The sequence below is a fragment of the Pieris rapae genome, chromosome 20 (genome assembly GCF_905147795.1).
Source record: "Pieris rapae chromosome 20, ilPieRapa1.1, whole genome shotgun sequence".
Classification (NCBI taxonomy): domain Eukaryota; kingdom Metazoa; phylum Arthropoda; class Insecta; order Lepidoptera; family Pieridae; genus Pieris; species Pieris rapae.
In genome coordinates this window covers 980340-1004682 of record NC_059528.1, presented here as the reverse complement: position 1 = coordinate 1004682, position 24343 = coordinate 980340, and the positions used below count along the sequence as shown (strand labels likewise).

General features: G+C 35.8%; 2 protein-coding genes across 11 annotated transcripts in view; one reads left to right on the top strand and one right to left on the bottom strand.

The window, feature by feature from the left end:
* Positions 1 to 4240: 4240 nt before the first annotated feature.
* LOC110994997 (NEDD8-conjugating enzyme UBE2F-like) lies at positions 4241 to 6392 on the top strand. The gene is made up of 3 exons (XM_022261957.2): positions 4241 to 4698; positions 4925 to 5086; positions 6053 to 6392. Exons 1-3 carry the CDS (start codon positions 4426 to 4428, stop codon positions 6170 to 6172), a joined length of 555 nt encoding a protein of 184 aa, XP_022117649.1. The 5' UTR covers positions 4241 to 4425; the 3' UTR covers positions 6173 to 6392.
* Positions 6393 to 6646: 254 nt separating this feature from the next.
* The window catches only part of LOC110994995 (obscurin), a 99301-nt gene continuing 81604 nt past the window's right edge, over positions 6647 to 24343 (bottom strand). For all 10 annotated transcript variants that reach the window (XM_022261955.2, XM_045632747.1, XM_022261954.2 and 7 more), the window contains 26 exons: positions 23838 to 24013; positions 23489 to 23664; positions 22987 to 23112; positions 22585 to 22742; positions 21911 to 22032; positions 21279 to 21457; positions 20371 to 20567; positions 19913 to 20071; positions 19191 to 19435; positions 18435 to 18560; positions 17755 to 17930; positions 16692 to 16879; positions 15838 to 16334; positions 14720 to 14957; positions 14114 to 14271; positions 13614 to 13738; positions 13068 to 13248; positions 12499 to 12616; positions 11880 to 12157; positions 11118 to 11315; positions 10627 to 10854; positions 10093 to 10231; positions 8450 to 9872; positions 7675 to 7856; positions 7418 to 7567; positions 6647 to 7257 (listed from right to left, as the gene is read on the bottom strand). In XM_022261955.2, the coding sequence (XP_022117647.2) occupies positions 7108 to 7257; positions 7418 to 7567; positions 7675 to 7856; positions 8450 to 9872; positions 10093 to 10231; positions 10627 to 10854; positions 11118 to 11315; positions 11880 to 12157; positions 12499 to 12616; positions 13068 to 13248; positions 13614 to 13738; positions 14114 to 14271; positions 14720 to 14957; positions 15838 to 16334; positions 16692 to 16879; positions 17755 to 17930; positions 18435 to 18560; positions 19191 to 19435; positions 19913 to 20071; positions 20371 to 20567; positions 21279 to 21457; positions 21911 to 22032; positions 22585 to 22742; positions 22987 to 23112; positions 23489 to 23664; positions 23838 to 24013 (6093 nt within the window). In that variant the 3' untranslated portion in view covers positions 6647 to 7107. The remainder of the gene's footprint in view (positions 7258 to 7417; positions 7568 to 7674; positions 7857 to 8449; positions 9873 to 10092; positions 10232 to 10626; positions 10855 to 11117; positions 11316 to 11879; positions 12158 to 12498; positions 12617 to 13067; positions 13249 to 13613; positions 13739 to 14113; positions 14272 to 14719; positions 14958 to 15837; positions 16335 to 16691; positions 16880 to 17754; positions 17931 to 18434; positions 18561 to 19190; positions 19436 to 19912; positions 20072 to 20370; positions 20568 to 21278; positions 21458 to 21910; positions 22033 to 22584; positions 22743 to 22986; positions 23113 to 23488; positions 23665 to 23837; positions 24014 to 24343) is intronic.

Sequence of the window (24343 nt, the reverse complement as noted above, 5' to 3'; positions counted from 1 at the left end):
TATATATTTGCAATGAGAGCTTCCTGTAAGTTTCGAGTCTAAAATTACCCCAAGAAATGTTGCTTCACTTTTAACAGGAACTCTAATATTATTATAAAATACAGTTACTGATGGAGGAAGTCTCATACGTGAAAATAAGACTATTATACTTTTATGAACTGAAAGGCTTAGAGAGTTATTGTCCAGCCAGACTTTTAGCAACTGAAGGGAATATGTCATAGTATCAGATATGTTGTCAATAGAATTACCTGAGATATATAAGAGTAAATCATCTGCATATTGGAGTGAGTTAACTTTACCCTTAAGGGAGGCTTCCAGATCATGAGAATATATATTGTAAAGTAAGGGACTCAAAACTGATCCCTGTGGTAAACCTTTCCAGGCAATACGGGATTGGTAGGAATCTTCTGACATTACTTTAAGCATTCTACCAGAGAGAAGATTTATTATGAAACTTATAAAAATTTGTGGGATATTCAAATTAATCATTTTTTGTTTCAGAATTATAAGGTTGACATTATCATAGGCTGCAGACACATCTAAGAATGCTGCTATCACAGGCTTGTTGTATGAAAACGCCAATCTTAAGTCTGTCATAAATATACTGAGACTATCCATAGTACCCCTGCCTTTCCTAAATCCAAACTGGTTTGGAGATAATAACCCGTTACTCTCAATAAACCATTCTAACCTATTTTTAACTAAATGTTCAGAAATTTTGGATATAACTGAAGCTAATGCAATTGGTCTGTATGATGATGGATCATTAATTGGTTTGTTAGGCTTATGTATTAGGATAACTTCGTGGATTTTCCATGATGAAGGAATATTACCTGATGTTAAAATTGAATTAATTAAACTGAGAAAATAAGAAAGGCTGAAGTCATTTAGGTTTTGAAGAAAAGAATATGGAATTCCATCACAACCTGGGGCTGAGTCCCTAAGTTTTGAAAGAACCCCTTTGAGTTCTGAAAGGCTAAACGAAATGAGTGAATCACTACTTCTGTGCTGGGAGAGGAAAGAAGGCTGTGAGTGAAAAGAAATATTATCTATAAATGGCACATATGGTGGAGCTAATTTGTCTAGAAACAAATCAACTGTACTGCTATCCATAAAATGAGATCTAGGAGGTTTAAAGGCAGATCTGAATCTCCGAATATTTTGCCAAACTTCCGATGGAGAAATGTCTGGTGAAATTGAGGCACAAAAAGATTTCCAGCCATTGAATTTTTTTTGCTTTAATAATTTACGTGTTTTAGTTATAAGATTACTAAGAATATTAAAATTTTGTGTTGTAGAATTTTCTCTGTAATTCCTTTCAGATTTCTTTCTCTCCGCTACAGCCGCAGAACACTCACTGTCCCACCAAGGTGGTGATGGAATATACCCATTGCCACTTTTATTTTTAATTGGAAAAACTTCCTCAGCAGCCTGTAATAGGGCTTGTGTTAAAGCTTCAGCACAAAAATGATTATTGCTGTCATTTACTGGAGGTATGGTTGTTAAATTTTGTTGAACTTTATCTCTAAATAATGACCAGTTGGCTTCCTTAAGTTTATATTTAAGACGGGGAGGAGCCTTTGTCTGTTCTCTAATTTTTTGAGGAAATGATACAATTACTGGAAAGTGATCGCTTCCGTATGAAGACGATAGAGTCCACCAGTTTAATGTAGGAGCAAGGGAAGGGCTACACAGGGTAAGATCTGGTGCACTAATACCCTCATGGGGCTGTGTCCTTCTAGTAGGACAACCGGTGTTTAGAAGGCATAAATTATAATCATCTAAGATGTCCAAGATTCTAGCCCCATAATGATCAGACTTAAAACTTCCCCACATAGTATGTTGTGCATTGAAATCTCCCGTGACCAAAATAGGGCGCGGGAGGGAAGATAGAATGCTACAAATATTGTCAAAGACTTCAGTGGAAGGGTGAGGTATATATATATTTACAATACAAATATTATTTACACTAGCAGCAATAATAGAAAATTTATCACTGTGATTAGGGATGGGTATGTGAACAAATGGCACACCTCCTCTAAGAATAAGTGCAACTCCACCATACCCATCTGTTCTGTCTTCTCTAAGACAGATATGTCCTTGAATTCTAAAATTGAATCCGGGACGAAGCCAAGTCTCTTGAAGAGAGACGGCAAATGGTTTGTAATTATTTAATAAAAAAATTAGGTCACTTTTTTTACTATTAATGCTCCGGCAATTCCATTGAATCACCAGAGACTGGTTTTGAGGATGGTCTTGACTGTCCATTAGTTAAAAAACTTTTTGTAGAAGGGGCATCGTTGGACGGTATTTTAATTATGTCAGATTGTGAAAGGTACTGTATTATAGAAATGATGAGATCCTTTGTTATTATTTCTGACAAATCATTATAGTTGTTGAGACAACCTTTAGAAAAGGAAGGAATGTTGCTGTAATCTTGGATAAGCTCTGCATGCGTTTTTTGATCATATCCCTTACTTACATTTTTAGGACGAGCTTTGGGTTTCATGAATACTGTTTTCCTAAATGACTGTGTGGAAGTCTTAGTAGGGCTTGTTAAATTATAGGGACTGGAATAAGAAATATTCGGACCAGAATGGGCCGATGACGCAGAAGCAACAACGTCTGCATAAGATTTAGAAATTGGTGGATGAACTTTACTGGCTTCTGAATATGATATTGACTTTTTAGCCATTGTTTCTTTAATAGCTTTTTGCCTAGCATACTCTGGGCACTTTTTATCCGTTGCAAAATGAGAACCAGAGCATAAGATACACACAGCATCATCCCTTTCAGTCTTGCAACTAATACTTGAATGGTTGTCACCACATTTGTAACACCTTGGAGTGCCTCTGCATTGCATTTTGGTGTGACCAAAACGGCAGCAATTGAAACATTGCAGTGTGGGGTAAATATAAAGGTCTACAGGTAGGGAGTTGTAGCATATAAAGACCTTGGGAGGTAAGATCTTCCCATCAAATGTTAAGACTACAGTCTCAGTTGGAATGAACTTGGAATTCTCTCCTTCAAAGATTTTCCTGTTTAATCTCCGAACTTTCAAAAGACTTCCACAATTCTGCGGAAGCTCAATGTTTTCTAAAATTTCTTTTTCATCCCATTCACACGGAACACCTCTCACAATTCCCATACGGGTGATTGTGAAAGCCGGAATAAAGGCTTTGTATTTATTTGTGTTGAGAGATTTATGATTTAAAAATAAGTTAGCATCTTTAAATGTCTCAAATTGCAATGACAACATATTCCTCCCTATTTTTTTTATACTTCCCTCTACAATGCTTTTTACATAATTTTTTTTAAGGAAAAATCCAAATTGTATGGGGTGAACAGATCCGGTTTGATTTGTTTCCATGATTTTTTGAACATGGACAACATAAGGCGCAGGGTCTGACGCCTGGTAAAGCGACCTAGCAACGCGAGGACTATCTGGAATATTGTTAGAGTGGGCAGCCTCATTTGGGGGTATTTCTGTTGTTTTAACATCAGACTCGATGACTTTAGGAGTTATATTGTCTTTTAAATCATTAGGGAAATTTTGGGAACTTTTTCTCTTTTTTTCATTTCTCACAGATACTCTTTTTCTTTTAACAGACTTCGTGCTATCTGAACAGTCTGTATCGATAATGGAACCTTCCGTTTCCATTCCAGACGCATCGATTGTAACTACATGAGACACCTGGAGGGATGTCCCTCCAGGGTCTTCGGGCTCCATCATGGACGACAAGAGAAAAATTCTTATCTACATATAATAAAATAAAATAACTTACCAGGCTATTAAGACAAACTAAAAATATAAATAATCAACAATAACTACTACTATATACACCTTATAACTTAACTGATCCTGTATTTTTTATTTTAATTTAATTTTCAAAAGTTAAGCCAAAAAAAAGACGCCCGCCTATTTTTACACTTCCCGCGCTTTTTTCATTAAGTTATTTAGCGAAACAAAATTAGATAAACGAAAACGATAAGATGTCACTGTCAGATGTGTCAAAGTCCAGTTCCATTCGATTAAGACCGACATAAATATAATATATTTCTCGTCAGGTTGGATTTTTTGAAATATTGTATATATATATATATATTATAGAAAAGCGAGTTCTTAATCAATGCTCACATGTAATATCCATATACCTACTTCTTAGTTCCTAATAAAGCTTAGACAGTTCCAAGTTCTAACTAATGGCAACTGTCAACTGTCAAGTGACTACATCGTGTGTGACATAAGTGTGATTAGTCTTATAGATCAAAGGATTGCAATGAAAATCCAAATCGTGGAGAATGGAAGAAATTACTTCAAGCTCTATTTACCCTAACATTATATTTGCTGAGTATATGGAAAAAAAGAAATAAAATTAATGTATGTTGTGAATGTAGCAAAATTAAAAAGCAATTTTAGGCACAATGATTACGCTTAATAAAAAAATCAAGAAGCAAGGACCAGATACCACTAACGGGGTTACAAGTGAAGCTGGTAAAAGAATCTCTATCAGAGATAAATTGCTGATAAAAGAGGTTCAGGAGATGAATGAAAACCTTCCAACCACTTGCTCCGTGGAGTTCGAAGACCCTAATGTTTTGAATGAATTTATATTAACAGTGGAGCCTGATGAGGGCTATTGGGAAAGTGGAAAATTTAAATTCAGTGTGTTTGTTACAGAGGATTATAATATGGCGGTAAATATTTTAATTTATATCAAGACTATTAAGGTCGAAGATATCAAATCTTGGGAGATATCTGTCATGATCTGTGTGGCCTATTTTATAGAAACAACATATAAAGGGAATAAACATATCTACGTCTATTTCACTGATTTGTATTTATTTACCAATCTAATATATAACATCCATAGCTTCTATCTTAATATTTCATTAAATTATTGTTTGTTCTATCCTTCTTCAGCCACCAAAAGTAAAATGTTTGACGCGTCTCTGGCATCCAAATATTAATGTAGATGGTGATATATGTCTCTCTCTACTTAGACAAACATCTATAGATGAACATGGTTGGGCACCTACAAGGAGATTAAAGGATGTGGTGTGGGGACTTAATTCACTATTTACTGTAAGTAATATATGATTATATCAAAGTTGTGGCTTTCCAAAACCATAGTATGTTGTTGAAATGTAATATAATATGAAGAATGTTATTTTTAATATAAAACGATTATGTATATTAATTAAACCTTGATTAATTTTGATATGGTCTTGTTTAGAATAGCAGTATTTCATTAAATAAGTGATTTACCTCATATGTCAAATCAGTTTAATTTTTTTTTAATGGGAGTTAGGTCTGGCTTTGTATTTTGAAGCACCAGAGAGCTCTCAATTATTCAATATATATACTATATGAGTATCCTATTTTTATTCACTATATATAATAGTTGTTTACATTTGGATGTGGTTGTTAGTATAGATTTATTTTAACCCAAGAACATATGACTTTTCAATCTCCTTACTTGATGTTTGAAGCTGGCTAATTCCTAAATATTCATTAGGTACTTTTCATAATATTTTAATATATATATATCAATTTCCAAATTTTTTTTTACTGACAACTAGAGTGACATGGTATGGGTCCGTTGCTTGGTTTTTTTAATGGCCGCAGTTGCCGCAGTATAGCAGTTGAACAATCTTTTGTTTCTAGCAGCACAGTATAATTTCACCCTGAATATGGAAGTCCAGAATTCTGAATTTTTGTTAAGTCTCTGAATCCCAATCTAAGTCAAAAGTCTTAAATTGGGATTCAGAAACTTAACATTTTAGACACCGACCAGGACAAGGTTTTCCCTTGATTGATAGTGCCTGCTATCTGTTTGATGTCATTGTCCCATCTTGCGTAACAATGGTTTTCTTACATCTTCTATAGGCTTTTAAGCTTTATTGTTCAACTCACCCACTGTTGGTGAGCGAGACATGTCAGATGCCTAGCTCATTTCCATCACAAGCTCAGCAAGAGCAGCATTCCAACTCTAGCTTTTGAGTATTCCTGGTTTGTGTTTAATTTATTTAAGTATACTTTTTATTTCAGGATCTCCTTAATTTTGATGATCCTCTCAATTTAGAGGCAGCGGAAATGTACAAAAAAGACAAAGTTGAATTCCAAGGTAAAGTGCAAGAGTACATTGCAGTGAATAAGGGGAAAAGATGAGACATGGCTTGCCTCAGTTGTTGTAATAATAACAATTAGGACTTGAATACTCAACGTGATATCCTTGTGTAATGTGCTAGTGCTTGTACATACCTGTTTTAAATGTAAAATTTTAAAGTGCTATGAATTTGGTATATTTCTTTATTTAGTTATGTACATTCTGTTTAAGTTCATATTAGTGTAAAAAATTTCAATAAAATAAATAGAATTCTTTAATGGATATTTAACTTTAATTGTTAACACTCTGTTACTTTAAAAATAAGCATAAGGAGTAAGTCACATAAGTTATAATATAAGTTAGGCAATGGGTCTGTAATAAGAGATTTCTTCCAGATAACCCCAGAATTGAAAAATGTAACAGCCACATAGGGTTTAATTTAATTATTAATAACTATTTTGTCTTTATAAGACAGTTGGTGAGAGGGTTAAAGTAAAAGTAAAAATAAAGTTGGTTAAGTAAAAATAAAAACACAATTTGAAGTAATATTTTATTTGGCTTCAATAATACTGAAGTAACCAATTGTATAAATAAATAGAAAAGTATACAATAAACTTAACAATTATCTTGTAACAATAGCTTGACTAGAGCGAGTGGTGGTCACTTGTACAGTACAAAGTGAGAACAGTCATAATAATTAAAATAAAGATGATAATTGATTATATGTTAAGTAGCATTCGCGCTTTAAAAAATTCTTAACTTATTTATAACATTTAAAAAAACGTAAATTTTACTTAAAATTAAAACAAAAGAGTGATAACAGTTGTCTTATTTTAAATGTCAGTCAAATTTACCACCAATTTGTATTTTAAAAAATTGTTTAATTTTAATTGTCTGTGAAGTGAGCATGTAATGAGTGTTGCCAGTCTCTGACATATTAGTGAAAGAGAAAGTATTACAGTTGTTTGTTATTTCATACGGGTAACATCAAACATGTTTATGGAGCAGTGAAGTTAGTCATGAGTTCGTCCTGTATGCTGTTGGAACGCGCAAGCATTCGCGGCGACAGACCGGGAAAAGCCGACGCTACGCTGTCCGCTTCAGACGCTTCTGCTGATTTTCGACTGTGGTATTCTTCGGAAAATTCCTAAAATAAAAATAATTTGCTACATAATTTTGATAAAGTAAAATCTAATAAGTTCATTACATATATTTTTCATGAAAAATGTAATTTGTATAATCTATTTAATTTAATTATTTTTATTAAATTAAATAAAAATAATTAACCTGACAAAGTTTTTTTTTACCTTAAGCCGATTTCCAAGGAATATGGCTCGTTCCCTTTTCCTAAGCATGAAGTCGGTATTGTGGAGCCAGCGATGTTCGTAGCACTCTTCTGCCGTTGGACGCTTGAGAGGCGTTTTCTTGAATATGAACATCAGGAAACGGGTGGCTTCCTATAAAAAAAATCAACTCGTTACAATTGGATTTATCTAGTCAAATTTATTTTATTTTAATTTCTAAGCTTATTTATATTTTAATTGTATTTTTCAAAAACTCATACCTGTGTGATTTCCTTATATAGATGTTCGAAGCGATATCTCACGAAGGAGATGTTCTGTTTTGTCTCTGCGTCGTCTGATCCGCGGAAGGGAGACACGCCAGAAAGTAAAATGTATGCTAGAACGCCCACAGACCATATGTCCGTTTGGGGATATGCTGCCTCGTCGTTTATTACTTCCGGGGCTGTAAGAGTGTAAATAGCAGAAATTAGTAAATATTGGTAATAAATAAACAAACATTTTTTGAAGGCCTCAAATTATATTAATTCATAATTTATATTGCTACACACAAACGTAACTGAAATACACGTTTTACAATTATTAATATAAGTAAATACTTTTCAGAAGCGTTTGTCTGTGATATGTATTGATAAAACTTGCTAAGCATTTTATACGGAAATAAGTCGAGTAGTAGAAAAATTATTTGTTTCATTATAATGCATTAACGTAGAAACGTAGATGATTAAAAGAAAACACCTTTTTAACGGATTAAGGCTATGTAGTTATAAACTTATAATTATTTCAACACCCTTTTGTCTTTAGTCACCGTGACCACGCACGAAGTACCTATAGCACGCGAAACGTCGGATAAAATTTAAAATTGTGTAAAATAATTAAAATCCGTTAAAAAAGTGTTTTATTTAAATTTGTAAAAATTATGTCAATAAAAGACGTAACGTCGATGATACTTGAAATTAGATTTAATGAAACAGAAGAAAATTTTTCGCCAGTGCATAATTAACACCGTATATATATAGTTAAATATTAAAATTTTACCTTTATAATCTAATTCTCCAACTTGCGGCACAATCGTCCCAAGCTTGGTGACCTTATGAGCGGAACCGAAGTCCACCAGTTTAACCTGTACCGATCGTACTGAAGCCAGTACCACATTGTCAGGCTGGAGGTCGAGGTGGCAATATCCCCGCCAGTGCAGGTATTGAAGGCCATCGAGGACCTGCGTAATGACTGTCGCCACTACCTGCTCGGAATATTCGTGTCTACTCGACAGGTACGTCAAAATGTCTGCTCCCTGAAGCTTCTCCAGCACTAAAGCCGCGACAGGAGATCCCGGAGTCTGATAAGCGGCTAATAAGTTCGATATCCTCTCGTGCCTCAGGCGCCTCAAACATTCGAACTCTCTCTGAACCTGCACTTCCGTTTCCGGCCGACATTCCAGAATCTTCGCGACCACCACACTGTCTGTGGTCTTGTCTATCCCCTTGACGACAATAGAAAACTTCCCTCGCCACAATTCAGACACGAAGCTGTATCGTTCGGTGAACTGGTCGGTCGTTCCCCATTCGGGAGACTTTTCCTCAGTCGCATAATCCAATTTCGGCCTGTCCTCGTCTAAAACTATCTCCTGTCCGGATTCAGTCATCTGCTGCAAGTGTTTCATCGCTTTCGTGACTTGTATTTTGGGAGCTCCAGCTTCCAAAGTCTTCACCAAGTTGGTTGGGATTCCTTTCTCGCTCCATCCGATTCTGTTGCGGGAAGATAGCCTGAATTGATAACTCGTTTGCGGGACCAGGTCTCTAATGACAAAGAATTCGTGGTCAATGTTTTCCGCAACCGTTTTCCACTCGACACTATCGCCTTCTTTGAACTGAAGGCTGTAACAGACGACGGGGGAGTTTCCGTCGTACTTCGGTTGCTTCCACCTCAGAAGTACTTCTGTGTCGGATAATTCAGAGGCTGTGGGGCTATCGGGAGCGTTGGGAGTGGTGGCTTCGACGATTCTGGTTCTGGCCACAGTCTGTCCTACTTTATTCCTCGCTACGACTTTGTAGAATCCGATGTCGTGATGCATGGCCGGGTCGAACTTGAGGGTGGATCGCCCTTGGTCGTCTTCGATAATCTTGATGCGCTGACCTTCGGCTATGACCATGTCATTCTTGAACCATTGGATGACTGGTTTGGGGTCACCTACGGCGTAGGAAGACAGTTGGGCGGCTTCACCCTCTCTGACGGGGAGGATCTGAGGTTTTTCTCTGAAGAATGGCAGATGTCCATCTTTCTTCGATTCCATGAAGGCCTGAGCTTCCGCGTAGCTGTCCAGACGTGTTCCTAGCTCGTGCCTTAGTCTTCGGATTGTGTAGCTTTCAGAGCCATATTGGTTGATTCTTTCCTTTCTTTCGTCGTCAATCTCTTCGTCCATCACGTCCGTAAAGCGACGTCTTTCGCGGATAATAGGTGTCTAGAAATAATAATAAGTATTTTATTTACATAAACACAAATTATTATGAAAATTTATGAAAAGCAAGAATACAAAAAATATTTGGTTTTGCCCAAACTGAGAAGAACTGGAAGAGGAAAACAGGCTTAAAAATGCTGTTATCCATAATAGTGAACTGAAAAGGTCAGCATTTTGATACCTGTTTATAATCTTAATTATTATGTTTGAAAGTATAACTAACCCTTGGGTCATAAGAGTCGTGTACGCTAAGGTTGTACGCTGGTGAGCGATGACAAGCCACCTTCATGTATTCCCGGAGTCGAACTGGGAACTGCGTGTCTCGGAGCTGCAGTAAGTACGTGTCTGGACCGTTTTGGTAGCTGCAATTAATTAATACGATAAGCTAAAACTGGTAGAGTAAGTTCAATCTCCAATAAGAATAAAAAGAAGAAAATCGAAGAAATAAAGAAGTGGCATTTAAAAAGATTTTTAAAATTACGGTTTAAAGAAATAATTTAAAAAACAAGGAATTTGAAATAAAGGTATGGATTATAAAAATAGCAGCATGCCACTGGTACAGTCAAGCAAAACACGTTCTTATTACTCCAATCTTTATGCTATTTATCTTTAAATATTCTTATTCTAATTGAAGCCAGAATGTAACGTCAAAAATATTAATCAAAACCCAAGACTATATTCAAATCCCTCAATAAATAATGTTTAATATAATCTGACAAAATTGTTAGGTAAATAAGTTAGTATCAAAATGAATTACTGGCTCTCAGACGTGGCTGACACCTCCCAATCTGGGTGGTCCCACTGCTTGAATTTCAGGTCCCAAGGCGATGATTTCCTTTCCCGGGAGGACCTGTCACGATCCGGAGTTCCCTCGGGGGTGTATAGTTCCCCTGGCGGGTAAACCATTCTAGAGGGATGGTCGAAGGCGCCCTCTAGTGGCCTACGACGGAACCAAGTACGGCATGACGCGTTGCTCATCCAGTCTCTGCAAATATTAAGGAACTTTATTTACTAATAACTATTTATTTATATTACGTTCAGAGTTAAGTTGCAAAAGTTTTACGAGCCCTTACTTTTGTATGAGAGAGGGAAAAATAAAGGGCAGGAGACTCAAGTATGGACGTTCTCAATGCCAGAGTGCTTGTGAGTGCGTTACCGGCCTTTAATTATTGGTACTTCTTTATTAAAAAAAACATTATTGATGAATCTTAAACCTTAAAAATTAACTGATTTTTGCAGAGAACAAACCTGTACGAGTTGTAATAGCTCCTCAGTCGGTCTGTTGTGATAATATACTCGTCCTTATAAATCTTATCGGCGAATGAGAGCCAAGGGTGCGCAAGCGCAGAATCGACGTCTAATCTGTTACGCCAGTCCAGTACTAACAGCTTGGAGATGAAGTCCCGGGATTCCAGGCTGAAGCGGGACCACCATTCTTCGTCGAACCTAATACATAATTCTTATGAATATTAAGAAGAAGAGAACAGGTGATTTTACTTTTAAGAGCAGTTTCTTTTCATAATAAATATTTACTGAAACTCACTTCAATTTTTTTTTTGATATACTAAAATAATTTTTGTCAGTTCAACTAAAACATAAAAAATATTTTTATAAGTTTTTTGTTACTCAGGGGCGGTTAAAGTATGACGTAAGCAGATTTACTGCAATGTATCCCCCCTCCTTCCTCTTGTCAGCAAAATTAAGCGAAGCTCTCAAAAATAGTACATGAACGTAGCATAGCAGGCTTTCCGTACATGGCGGGCATGGTCCAATTTCTAAGACATGCTGAGGGCATCAAACCTTAAAAAGGAGACTGTGAGGTTTAGGATGGAAGTCACAGCCACAGGAAATAATGGATAAGGTCTCGCTTTCTCCCTGAATTAAATTACCCGCGTCAAGCTCGACATACAAATTATTATTTATGTATAAAAAAATCTTTCTTATCGTGAAAGATCGTCGTTGAATTAATTCCTAACAAACAAACAATATTTTCTGTATTGTATAACTCACCATTCCCACTGTCCTTCTCTTACTCGCGTGAGTGTCTCTCTATCGTTAAGGCCTTTGAACGGCGATCTTCCACTCAGGAGAATATAGGTGATGATTCCGACACTCCACATGTCAGCTCCGAAAGCCACGCCCTCTCCCTTAGCGACCTCTGGGGCCACGAATTCTGGCATTCCGTAGTTCAAAGCGGCGTGTTGGTTCAAGTGAATGCGACGGGACAGACCGAAATCACAGATCTTTAGTTCATCGGAACCTACGTGGGAGAGTAAGAGTTCTCCAATCTGAATAGAAAAATGAACCAATTTAGAATTATTAGACTAAGTAGGGTAAATATGAGTAAACTACGTATATACGTTTAATAGTGTGTTAAAGAAATAAATTCTTAAACTTTATAAAACAAAAATATTGGGTGATATTAATAAAAATAGACTCCTTGGCTCATAAAAAGAAATTTATACCCAATATTATTAATAGAAAACAACATGATTTCGAGTCAACTATCCTTCTCTTTTCGCAGCGTATACACAGTTTAAAAGAAAGAGACAAAAGAGTACTATAGTCAAAGGAATACATTAAGTACTTATAATTTGTTATTAATTATTAAATCATACAATAATCTAACCGTTAGTCCGAGATGAGCAATGCTATTATCGTGCATATGCTTCAATCCACGTAGCAATTGACGGACGTATCCCGCGATGTCACGCTCTGTGTACCCTTGACTGCGCAGGAGGCGATCTCTGAAATATAACACAAGTTTAAGGAAAATATTAAAACTACCAAAATTCTCCAATTATTACCAAGTACAAGACCTGGTTGCATGGACTAAACTCCTTTGCCTTGCCCATTTGGGCTAAACTAATATCATCATCATCATATCATCATCAAGCATTGAATCAGTTTTACTCACTTTTTAAATATGTATATATAGAAAAAATATTATTATAATATATAGATTTTATTACGTAATTTTAAGTTATATAAATTGTTACTTATAGAGATTACTACTAGTAATATTTTAATTATATCGATTACAAGACTTTTAACATGTGTCAAAAACTTCTTGTATTCTCCCAATGTTACATTGACGGCTTTACTATGCTTGTAGTCCCAAAAATATGTATTAGTTTCCATTTAAAACAAGCCTAAGATGTAATACATAAACTCAATGAATTCGAAATCCTTACTGACCTGACAAGCTCTCCTCCCGAAGCGAGCTCCATGACGAGTGCGAGCGTGTGATCGTGTTCGTACGCATCGTGCAAACGAACAAGATGGCGGTCGTTCAGCAGATTCATGATTTCCAGCTCATTCTTCATGAACGGCTTCAGATCCGAGTGGCCGTGCATTATCTTCGCCGCGTAGTTACGACCTAGAAGATTTTCATTAGTACTTATTTAGATCATCTACTCTATCTTTGTGCAAGAATTCATTTACGTGATTAAATTGCGTATTAAATTTAATAATGAAGTCAAAGTATGTTCAAAAATGGGAAAACTTTCAGTAACAAAACATAATTATAAACTATTTTGACTACGATTGTACCTATACACAAACAAACATATTTTGATATAATGAAAATGTTTTTTAAATGAATGATTTTTTCAGTAAAATTAAAAAAAAAACCAATTATGAAAAACATATGTACCTACGTTTTTAAAGACAAATGTCACATAAAAGTTACATGGTTTTACACTTTTCTTATTATTTACAAAATTTTATACAAAACAAATATACCTGATAATCTTTCAGCCGCGTGATAAACAACTCCTTGAACGCCTCTGCCCAGTTCATCTCCGATGTCATAGAAGTCTCCAAATGACTTCGAGCTTGGTTTTATACGGGGTGGGTGTTCGCGAACTCTGAAATTATCAACAAAACTATTAAAACTTGAATAAAACAAACTAAAGTAAATGTGACGTTATATTTTTCTTTTGTTTTAAAAATTAATGTAAAGTTACATTTTCTAAGTACTAAGTACTAGTATTGCTAAAGGCAGGAATCACTACGTAATATAATTGATCGTTTTATTATGTCTTTAAAAAAATATTAATTTCGTAAAACCAAAAATATTCTACCAGAATACAACATTTTTGGATGTCTTCTAAAAGTACGTATCTTTATGATTAACAAAAATTTTCTATGTACATATTTATATTTAAATCTCTTTATAATACTAGAAACATTTGCTATCTTAAATACACATTTTTAACTGAAATATAATTCGCAATATTGACCTGGAAGAGTACTCGTGTTCACACTCTTCGACGTGCAGCATGGCCGATGAGCTAACGGCTCCAGCTGGGTTACGGGCAGACACCGAATACAGGCCTTCGTCCTTCAGGATTACGTCATGTATCACCAGCACCACGGTGTCTGGCTCTTTCAAGTGCATCTAACAACGGAGTAATTCAAATGTACCCTTTTTAAACTTATGCCAATATTAAAGAAGTAAAAGTATATTTAGCCCATAATTTAATAACATTATAAAGAAAACAGGTCAGTATATGTTACCAAAGATACAATTAAAAAGTCTATAGTAATAAAAAAACAAGTAATAAATTCGTACAGTCAACGTATAATAACACGATCGTTGAAGTTTGAAGAGCTGTCAAACCATTTTTTATAAGTTTGGATTTAAAAACACTGTCAATGATTTAGCCTTAAATCAAATATTACAGATAATATACCTTACATAACTCATATTTTCATACAAATTTTTCTTCAGGTAACGTGAAGTAAGCTTTTACAAAATCTATCATATAACGAGTTATTTCAAATTAATGTGCTGAATAAATACGCACATTCCACGCATGTGCCAAGTTCATTTCCAATGACTATACCTTTATTCTACTAGAAGGCGCGATAGGCTGCCAGTCCTTGTACCACTTGATTTCTGGGTAGGGCTGTCCTGTGACTCGCGCTTCAATGCGAGCTGTTTTGCGGACCAGTACTACGCTCTCTTCAGGTCGACGTATGAACTGCGGATACTCCGCTAACTCCAACCGCACGCGTTGTCTTGCTTGACCGTGTTCGTTGGTTGCCACTGCCTCGTACCATCCTACGTCACGTTCTAACATTCTAAAACAAAGTTTGTTATTAGAACACTCTATAAATATGGGCCAAATATTTTTAAAGCATTTAATTAATTTCGATTTTTAAGTGGAGGAATGCATTAGGCAACCCTCCCCCCCCCCCTTCGCGGTGGGAGTATTTGGGGCGGAGGATTATATGGCGCGATCTGTGTGTACCCACTAAAACCCCACTTGTTTGGTTAAAGTTTGGTACGGTAAAGTTTGGTTTTAGTGGATAGCACCTTGGTAAGCTAGGGTTATATTCAAATCGCTCTGTTCGTCTTCGTTGAGCTGGGGTGGCAGCTACAATTCTTACAGAGAGGCATTAATATCTCTTCTTATTTTTAAGCCAGCTGCAAGTCTACACTCCAGAGAAAGTTCAACTTAGTGAAGGATCTTCGACAATTTTAACTTCAAACTAGTTCAGCAACTGACATCGAGAAGCTCTATACATTCTTGGGCACAGATTGTAGATGTCACTACAGTCGCACACATTACCATTGTAAAGATTTAAACTTGGGACTTGGGAGTACTTTACGTACAGATTCACTATAATCTATAAATACTCTATAAACTACTGTCGAACTATAATGACGTAATAGTCAATATAAACAATGAATAGCACTACAACGATCTGAAACCTCACGAAGTTTCTCTTTCCATACAGGCTTGTAGCAAATAAATATCTTAACAGAAGCATTATGAGATATTTTGCTCTGAGTAGAGTTTTGTAAATAATTAAAACAGGTTAGGTACCTGTATTCATCAAATTCGCTTATTTAATAGTTATGCATAGGTTATAGGCATAGATGATGGTTCGTAAAACAAGAAAAAAATTGATCACCGAATGGAATTAGTTTGATTAGGCCGTCAAAGAATAAACTTACTTATTAATGAAGAGCGCAGCCTGTCCATTCCTTGTGTAACTCCAGTCATATCTTCCTCCGACTTCAATTGGCTCATCGTTGAAGTAATACGTCATTTTGGGTTTAGGGTAACCGTACACGAACCAGAACAAATTCACATTATGACCCTTGACTCCATACTGAGAGTCATACTCTTGACGAAGGAATTTCGGCGCCTGCGCATAACCATCGTGAGGTGGTCGCTCAACGTCAAAGTCTTTCGGGAAGTAGGGAGATGTTTCCGGACGGAAATCGATTCCAGGTTCCAAGTAGGGGATGAATTTAGGCGGGTCCGGTTCCAGCTTGGCCCGGTGTGTAATAGCATAGGGCGAAGGATCGCTGACTCCATACTTATTTTCCACGCGGACTCGGAATTTGTAGTCGCGGAATGGTTCCAAATTGCGTATGTCGCACACGCAAGAGCGTAAACCCGTGCGGGCTGTGAACCAATCGCCGTCCGGCACTTCGCACATCTCCACCTGAAATCCATTATTTTCAGTTTAATGTTTAGAAGATTAACAATTTCCGGATACATTTTTTCATATTACAAGTACAGTAGCAAGAATTTCTCAGTGTCAAATATTGGACAGTAAAAAACTTGAGTAAGCAAATTTTATTAAAAACTAAAGCAGCCGATGCCCTGGCAAAGGTCTAGTTATGGAACACGATACTTAGACAACAGATGGACCGCCCGGGAATTCTTTTTCCGGGCGGTCCAAAAAGATATTGTGGTGGTGACACGGTGACCAGACCTGACATAGCTGAAAAGACTGGCAGGCTAGCAAAGATAGAGGCATCAGGACAGGCAGACAAAATAGTTATTGCAAGAATCATACCTGGTACGTGACCGGGAACCTCGGGCGATGCGGGATCGAAGGTTTCCAGGATAGGGTCAGATGCCGATCCGCCATCCGGGATATGATTGGCTTGTCCGACAACGGCATTGGAACACCCGTCGCCTTCATCTTGTCGAACTCTGAGTACTGCTCGGATATCGGCTTCTTCTCCGATTGGGGTTCGAGAGCTGGATGAACACGGCTTATTATTATATTTATTTACAGCTAGTTCTTCGAAAAAGGACATTATTATATCAGAGAGACCTTTAAACAGATAAACTGTTTAAGTTTCTAATGTTAGGAGATGTGAATCTCTTACGTTTATTCTGTAGCGAATGATTGGGCCGGCGTATAAAACTGTAAAATTTTTGTCGACATTGTATATTTTTATTTTTTATTCCTTTACTAGCAGACTCGGCCAAGCGTTGCTGTGGCGATGATTTTTGTTATATTGCATAGTAGTAAACTATTCAAGGGAAACGGTAGGAGAACTTATTTGGAAGGAATAGCTAATGTGAAACGTTGGTACTTTTAACACAGCGCCATCTGTTAGAATTGTATAAACAAATAACTTGCAATAAAATAAAATTGCGACTATAATTAAAGATCTAAGCTATCCTATCTCTTAAGTTAGACCAGACTGCTTACGATGTGCCAATTTAATTTAAAATCGGTTAAGTAGTTTAAGAGTCCATCGCGGACAAACATCGTGACAGGAGATTTATATATATTAAGATAAAAAACACAATAATACATATTTAAATTATGTATAAAAATCTACAAAACAAATTAACGGGTACAATACATATTTCTTTATTTTTCAACAATTGTTACTTATAAATGAAATGAAAATGGCAGTCAGTGAAAGTTGCTAATAAACATTCAAAATCAAGAAATAACAATTTGCATTTCGTACCTAACAAATAGTTAAAAATTATAAATGTGTACCCGCATGTGGGTACCTAAATTAATTTTGATATATTTTATTTTTTATTAGTTTATTATATTATTGTAATTAATGTCGACGTTTTGGTGGACAAAAAATCATCATAAAGAAACTTACTGTCATACGTAAGTTGTGCAATACAGGACTCCTCTCCATGAGGGTTGAAAATCCTGCAGCGATAAGCCCCGACGTCACTTGGATCGACTCCACTGATGGTTAGGCGGAGGAGACCCGTCGACTCTTTATCCATACGAATGCGCTCGCAGGGGAATAATTTCTCATCGTTTCGGAACCTAACACCAAATATTGCATTAAAAAAAGTAGGGTATATTTATTAATTACCTATTTTGTCGAAATTGTGATTTAAACATACATAAACTTCTCGATATAGCTTTTTGTTTTCTAAAAAATCGTGGTCAATATACATACACTTACTTTTCCAACAATATAACTATACTATTATTACAAAATATAACTACAAAATATAAATATATTATTAATGAATGAATAATTGACATGAAATTGAATCTGAATTATCATAATTGTGATTTTAATGTATTGTACTAACATAGCTATTAAGTAAATTGTTACTAACAAATAATTATGGAACCTTGTTTTCTGATAATAAATGAATATAATATAATAATAATAATAATAATAACAAGGAACCAAGGTTAAATTCCTGTGTTATTTGTGTACTCTTCGTTTATTTATACAGTTTAAGCAATAAGATTTATAAAAAAAAACATAAAGGTAAAATAGATAACCTATTTCACAATAAATTAAAGACCAAGTACCATTCGACATCCGGTTCAGGCGTGCCCGTAGCACAAGCCGTGAACTTGGCACTGAGTCCTCTAAACACTTCCACGTCGCCGATTTTCTTCAGGAAAGAAGGCGGCTCCACCTTTTCACGGCGAGATCTGACAATATTTTATATAACATGTATTAAGCATGCACACACTATTTATTTAAAGTCACATCGAAAATCGCGTATTGAATTTGTTTTTTTTTTCGGGCAGGATGTTAAGTAACCGCCGCCTATGGATACACCAGCGCGCTGCCGACCTTTTAATTGGTATGCTCTTTCGAATGTATCAAACTCTTACGAAAAGTCTGGACCGATCCTGATAAAATAGTTTACGTATATTTGGTAGGCTTTCAAAAAGGTCTTTAAATCCCTAAGTGATAAAGGTAACCCATTCAAATTAATTATTAACCCTTAACTTTCAACCTTCTACAACCACCATTTATTAATAGCTATAATAGTAATAATTATATATTTTTTAATTAACTTTATATCAACGATTTTCGGGTATGTAATTTAAGTTAAATAAATTAAACAGTAAATTTATAAATAAATGTAAAACGTAATTTAAAATCAAAAGTTCTATCCCTATAAAATATAGGTTAATTGTTTGTAACTATTCTAAACACAGCATATGTATGTTAAACATCACACAATGGAAACTAACTAATAACAATTTCCAATGAATATATTAGTATTAGATTTTCTATATAAAGGGACACATTAAATTAAAAAAAATACTTACATCTTATCAACTACTTCCAAAGCAGCCTCGCAATCAGCCTGGCCTTCCTTATTCTTCGCGACACACTTGTATTGTCCTGCGTCCTGCTCATTTAAATCTCTAACATAGAGACAGCAAGTGTCTCCATCTCTCTTCATCTGGTACTTGTTAGAAGGAGAGAGAGGGGCGCCATTTTTGTACCACGTCACTTCCGGAGCGGGTATTCCGGATATACGAGCTGGGAATTTCGCGTCGAATGATGGTAACTGAAAGGTTATATAAATTTTTTTTTAACTTTTTGATTAAGTTATTGTATTTCATGAAGTGAACAAACACTGAGTTAGCTTATTCCAAAATTCGGCAATAATAGACTAATACTTAAAATAATTAAAAAACCTAAATAATGCTTTAAATAATACTCCAACCAAAATAAAGAATCATAATTTTATTTAATATTTGTTTTTACTGGACTATGGACTTTATTTCTATGTGTGCATTTAATTTGCTCGAACGGTGAAGGAAAACATCGTGAGGAAACCGACATGTCTTAGACCCAAAAAGTCGACGACGTGTGTCAGGCACTGGAGGCTGATCACCTACTTGCCTATTATAATTTAAAAATGATCATGAATCAGATTCAGAAAACTGAGGCCAAGACCTAAAGAGGTTGTAGCGCCAACTGATTCTTTTTTTATTTTTACTGATCAGTTTCAGTATATAAAGAGCAATTATGTAAAATCAACCTGTTGCAAATCAGTGAACTTCTGCGTAAAGGCCGGTGGCTGGAAGACTTTCCTCACATGGATCTTGCCTTCGGTCTTGTCCTCTCCCATTGGGTTCACCAGCTTTACAGAGTATACACCTGCATCTGGCCTCTCGACTGGGTTTATTTCCAGACCCACCTACAAATTTTAAAATGATTCATGTACAAATTTTGTTTAAAAAAAAAATTTTTTTACAGAACAGGGAGCAAACGGGCAGGAGGCTTATCTGATGTTAATTGATACCGCCGTCCATGGACACTCAATGCCAGAGGGCTCGCGAGTGCGTTGCCGGCCTTTAAAGAATTGGTACGCTCTTTTCTTGAAGGTTGTTGAAAACTATGATACTCCTGATTATTACTTAAGCTATCAATTTAAATCTTTCGTTATTCTGAAATTCTCAGTCATTTAAAATGCACGAAATTTGTATTGTAACTCACCCGTTTGCCATCGCACGTGAGCAGAATCCTGTCATTGGGCTTAAGATCCTGTCCATCTTTGCTCCAGGAGACCTCAGGTACGGGGTTCCCAACGAAAGGTGCGGAGAGTGTTAAGGGCTGACCTTCATCAGCTGTTACTTCGCGTAGACTCTGCAGGAACTGTGGACGCTCTTCGGGGCTTGTGTCATCAGTTCGGCCTGAAGCAAGTTTTGGCGAATGATTTAATGATAAATTTACTATAAAATTTTCAGGTAAAATCCCCAATAGATATGATCCCCAGTATATGATCACTCCACGTATTTGTATATCTATATTCACACTGTTTACACACTATACGTGCTAATGATAATATAAATAAATATGCGATTACTGCACAAGATTTTATGGGACAGAATGGCCATCTTAAGTTGTAATAATATGTAAATAATAAACGAATACATCGGCCAATAGCGTGTATTTTTTCTCGATCTCCCTTTCTCACTCGCTCTCAATCGCTCTCTCCCTTGTCTTCGACAAAAACACTGCACATCTTCGTGACGTTCCGTTAAAATTTTAATGTAATTCTTAATTTTATATATTTTTGAAGTTTAACTTCAAAAATATTAAACACACGACATTACGGAAAATTATGATCTAGTCTAACTAAAGTGTTATCTCAGATGGTCAAACCTGGATTGAGATAGGTTATTGGGTTTGGGCGTATATCGACACAATGAAAGCATTGATAACATTTGTAGGCTTTAGAAACACGAATAAAACTGAAACAGTTCCAGGTTTTTCGACACAAATATTGATGTTACTATCCTAATACCAGTTGACTAAATTTGAGTTTTTATCGTAGTAAGAAACCGCGTTTTATACAGGATGATCGAGAAAAGAAACCAAATCGCTGGACAATATATACTCACTGGCAACACTAAGTTCGGCAGTACTGGCGGTTTCTCCTTTATCGTTGATTGCAACAACGCCGTATTTCCCTGCATCTTCTGCCGTCGCCTTACTCAACAGCAGCGCGTGAGTTCCGTCTGGCTGCGCGACTATACGGACTCTTTCACCATCAGGGACTATTTCTTTGCCGTTGTGCGTCCTAAACTCATGAGAAAAAAAAGTGAAAAAATGAACAGGAAAGAAAATCCAAAAACAATTCTGAGCCTGGAGTACGACCAGTTCAAGAAAAGTTTGTGTAAAGTCAGAGTTCTTCTACACAGTATAGGATTAAGAATCTCAAGCTTAATCAACACTCCACTACTAATAGAGTAGATAATATCATCCATATAGACAAACTTATTTGACATCATAAGAACATAAGAATGTGGAAGTTAATTCAATATAATGAACCAGAAATGGGGTTTTAGATAAGAAAATTATCAAAATTAAAATTAGACTTAATTGAGATAAGACTAAATTTTCTACACAGCTGTCATACCTGCCATACAATATTGTGACATGAGATTTGAATGAGGTTTAAAAGTAGCTGAATCAATGAACATTAAAAAAATCGGAAACACAAGGCAAGTCAATATATAAACAAAAATAATACCATTTGATAATTGGTTGAGGATGGCCGAGGACCTTGACTTCCATCTTCACTGGGAACCCTTCGATCACTTTAGACGGCATCAACTCTGCTATAAATGCAGGTTTACGTTCTTTTTGTGCAACCTGAAATTATTTTAAGTCAAACTGAGTAAATAGAAAATCCTATAAATTATTTAAAAACCATAAAATATGCATTCTTTATAATAATGGATGTATTTAAAAAATTCTACACTTGCACATTTTACACATGTTTCATTTAACTAGTAAGTAGTTTTTATAAAACTAAATAAATTAGAAAACGAACAGAATATTTATGTAAAAATTTATATAATAGTAGCTTCAGCCCGCCTTTGTAGTACAAACACAACATGGAACATTTTGCTGACTACCCCAGAGAATGAAAACTTTTTAGGTTTTTCTGTGATTTTTCTCGATATAAAAACCTTAAGATTTCAAGTTATAAGGACACCCTTTATCACTTAGGGGTTTGGAATATAGATAGTAGCCGATTCACAGATTTATTGAATATACAAAAAAAACTTCATAAGAATCGGTAGAGCCGTCTCGGAGGCTAAATTCAGTAATTACAATTACATTATACGCAAAAAGGTTTCCAAGGAGTCACATCAACAAAAATATGAGATCGCTTATTAAAACAAAAATAACAAAACTGACCTCGACAGAAGCTTTCGAAGCAGCTTCTCCCAGCTTATTTGATAGTGTAAGAGAGTAAACTCCGGCATCTTCGGGCTTGCAGGAATCTATGGCCAGACCGATAATACCACCCGGTTGGTTTATGAAGTTCACGGCTTGGCTAGGCCGGATTGGCAGACCTGGATATATTTAGAATTTTGTCAGTGATACTGGAACTCATTTGCATTGATTATGTATACACTTATGGTTGTAAGTTAAAATTATATAAAATTATATAAATCTTGAAACTCAGGTCTTCCTAGAACAAACGAACGAACGAAACAGACACAAAATAGGTGAATTTTTGGTATTGAAAAAAAAGAAAGATTTAACACGTAGTGAGGTAAGGACCAAAAAAGTTTTTTTTTTTAATATTTTTCTTACCATCTTTAAACCACTTGACCTCAGGCGCAGGGAAGGCCATGACTCTAGCTTCCAGTTTCACAGGTTGACCCACCATCACCTTCGCGTCTTCCAACTCTTGGCTGAATGAGGGTTTGCGAGGTGTTGCTGGAAAATAGTTTTCGTATTATCGCATTATCTGAAGCAGTATACTGTATTTTTGTATTTTTTTTTAGAATACGCCATTAGTATTTCCATTAATGTATATTTTTTTATAGCTTTTAATATCAATAGGAATTACAAATATGAAGATTATTCGAATTACCTTAATCCTTGTGATTGAATTGCTTTATATATTTATTTAATGACATGCAAAATTGTACAATGTTTATATATATAAATCTTCTTTTTTGAAATAAACTCCTAAACGGCTGGACCGATTTTGATGAATTTTTAAAACTTAAATGATTTTTTTAGCATTTAAGACAACATTGGTCCACCTATGAAAATATAAATGTTGATTTTAATATGCCTGTAAACTTACGATTAATAGCAACAGCGCACAAGGCAGAGTGTTCGCCGTTGGGGTTGCTGATAATGAGTTTGTAAGCGCCACAATCCGATGGTGTCACGTGATCGATACTCAGTTTGATGGTACCGTCTGGAAGAGATACTTGCTTCACGTGGTCGTCGGCTGGGAGTTTAACACCGTCTTTGAACCTATAGTCATAAATAGATTTAAAAATATTTAACCATAGTTATGAACCCTAACATTAGTTTAGTTACATATAGATGTATATTTTAGTAAATAAATAGAAGCGTAAACAAAATATGAACACTACGCAATATGAGCCCTTTATTTTTTCACACTCATCAATCGCTATTATTCTTACCATTGAGCCGTTGGAATTGGACTGCCATCGACCTTGGCCTTCAGCTCCAAGGGTTCCCCTTCGTCAACTTCCTTCTGCCGGTCCAGCTTATGCACGAAGCCGGGAGAAAGCTGCGCCAGAGATATCTCCGCCTCCGTGCTCGCTTCACCTGATAGGTTCCTCGCTACTGCTTTGTACTGAAAATGGGTTTACATGTATTTCATTTTAGCTTTTAATTCCCTTAAGAATAATAAATATAGATAATGAATATATGTATATAACTTTACACTTGACACCTACTTTTAAAGTTAAACCCAACAGGAGCGGAGGGAAGAGTTTACTGTGACCGTCCAAACGTATACATATCAGATACATATCGAAATTGCTGCTGTATTTATTTATTTGCTATTTTTATAATGACTTATCTTAATATATATATTTCTTGTGTGCGTGTGTATGTGACTGAACTCCTCCTAAACGACTGGACTAATTTTGATGAAATTTTTTGTGTGTGTTCGTGGAGATTC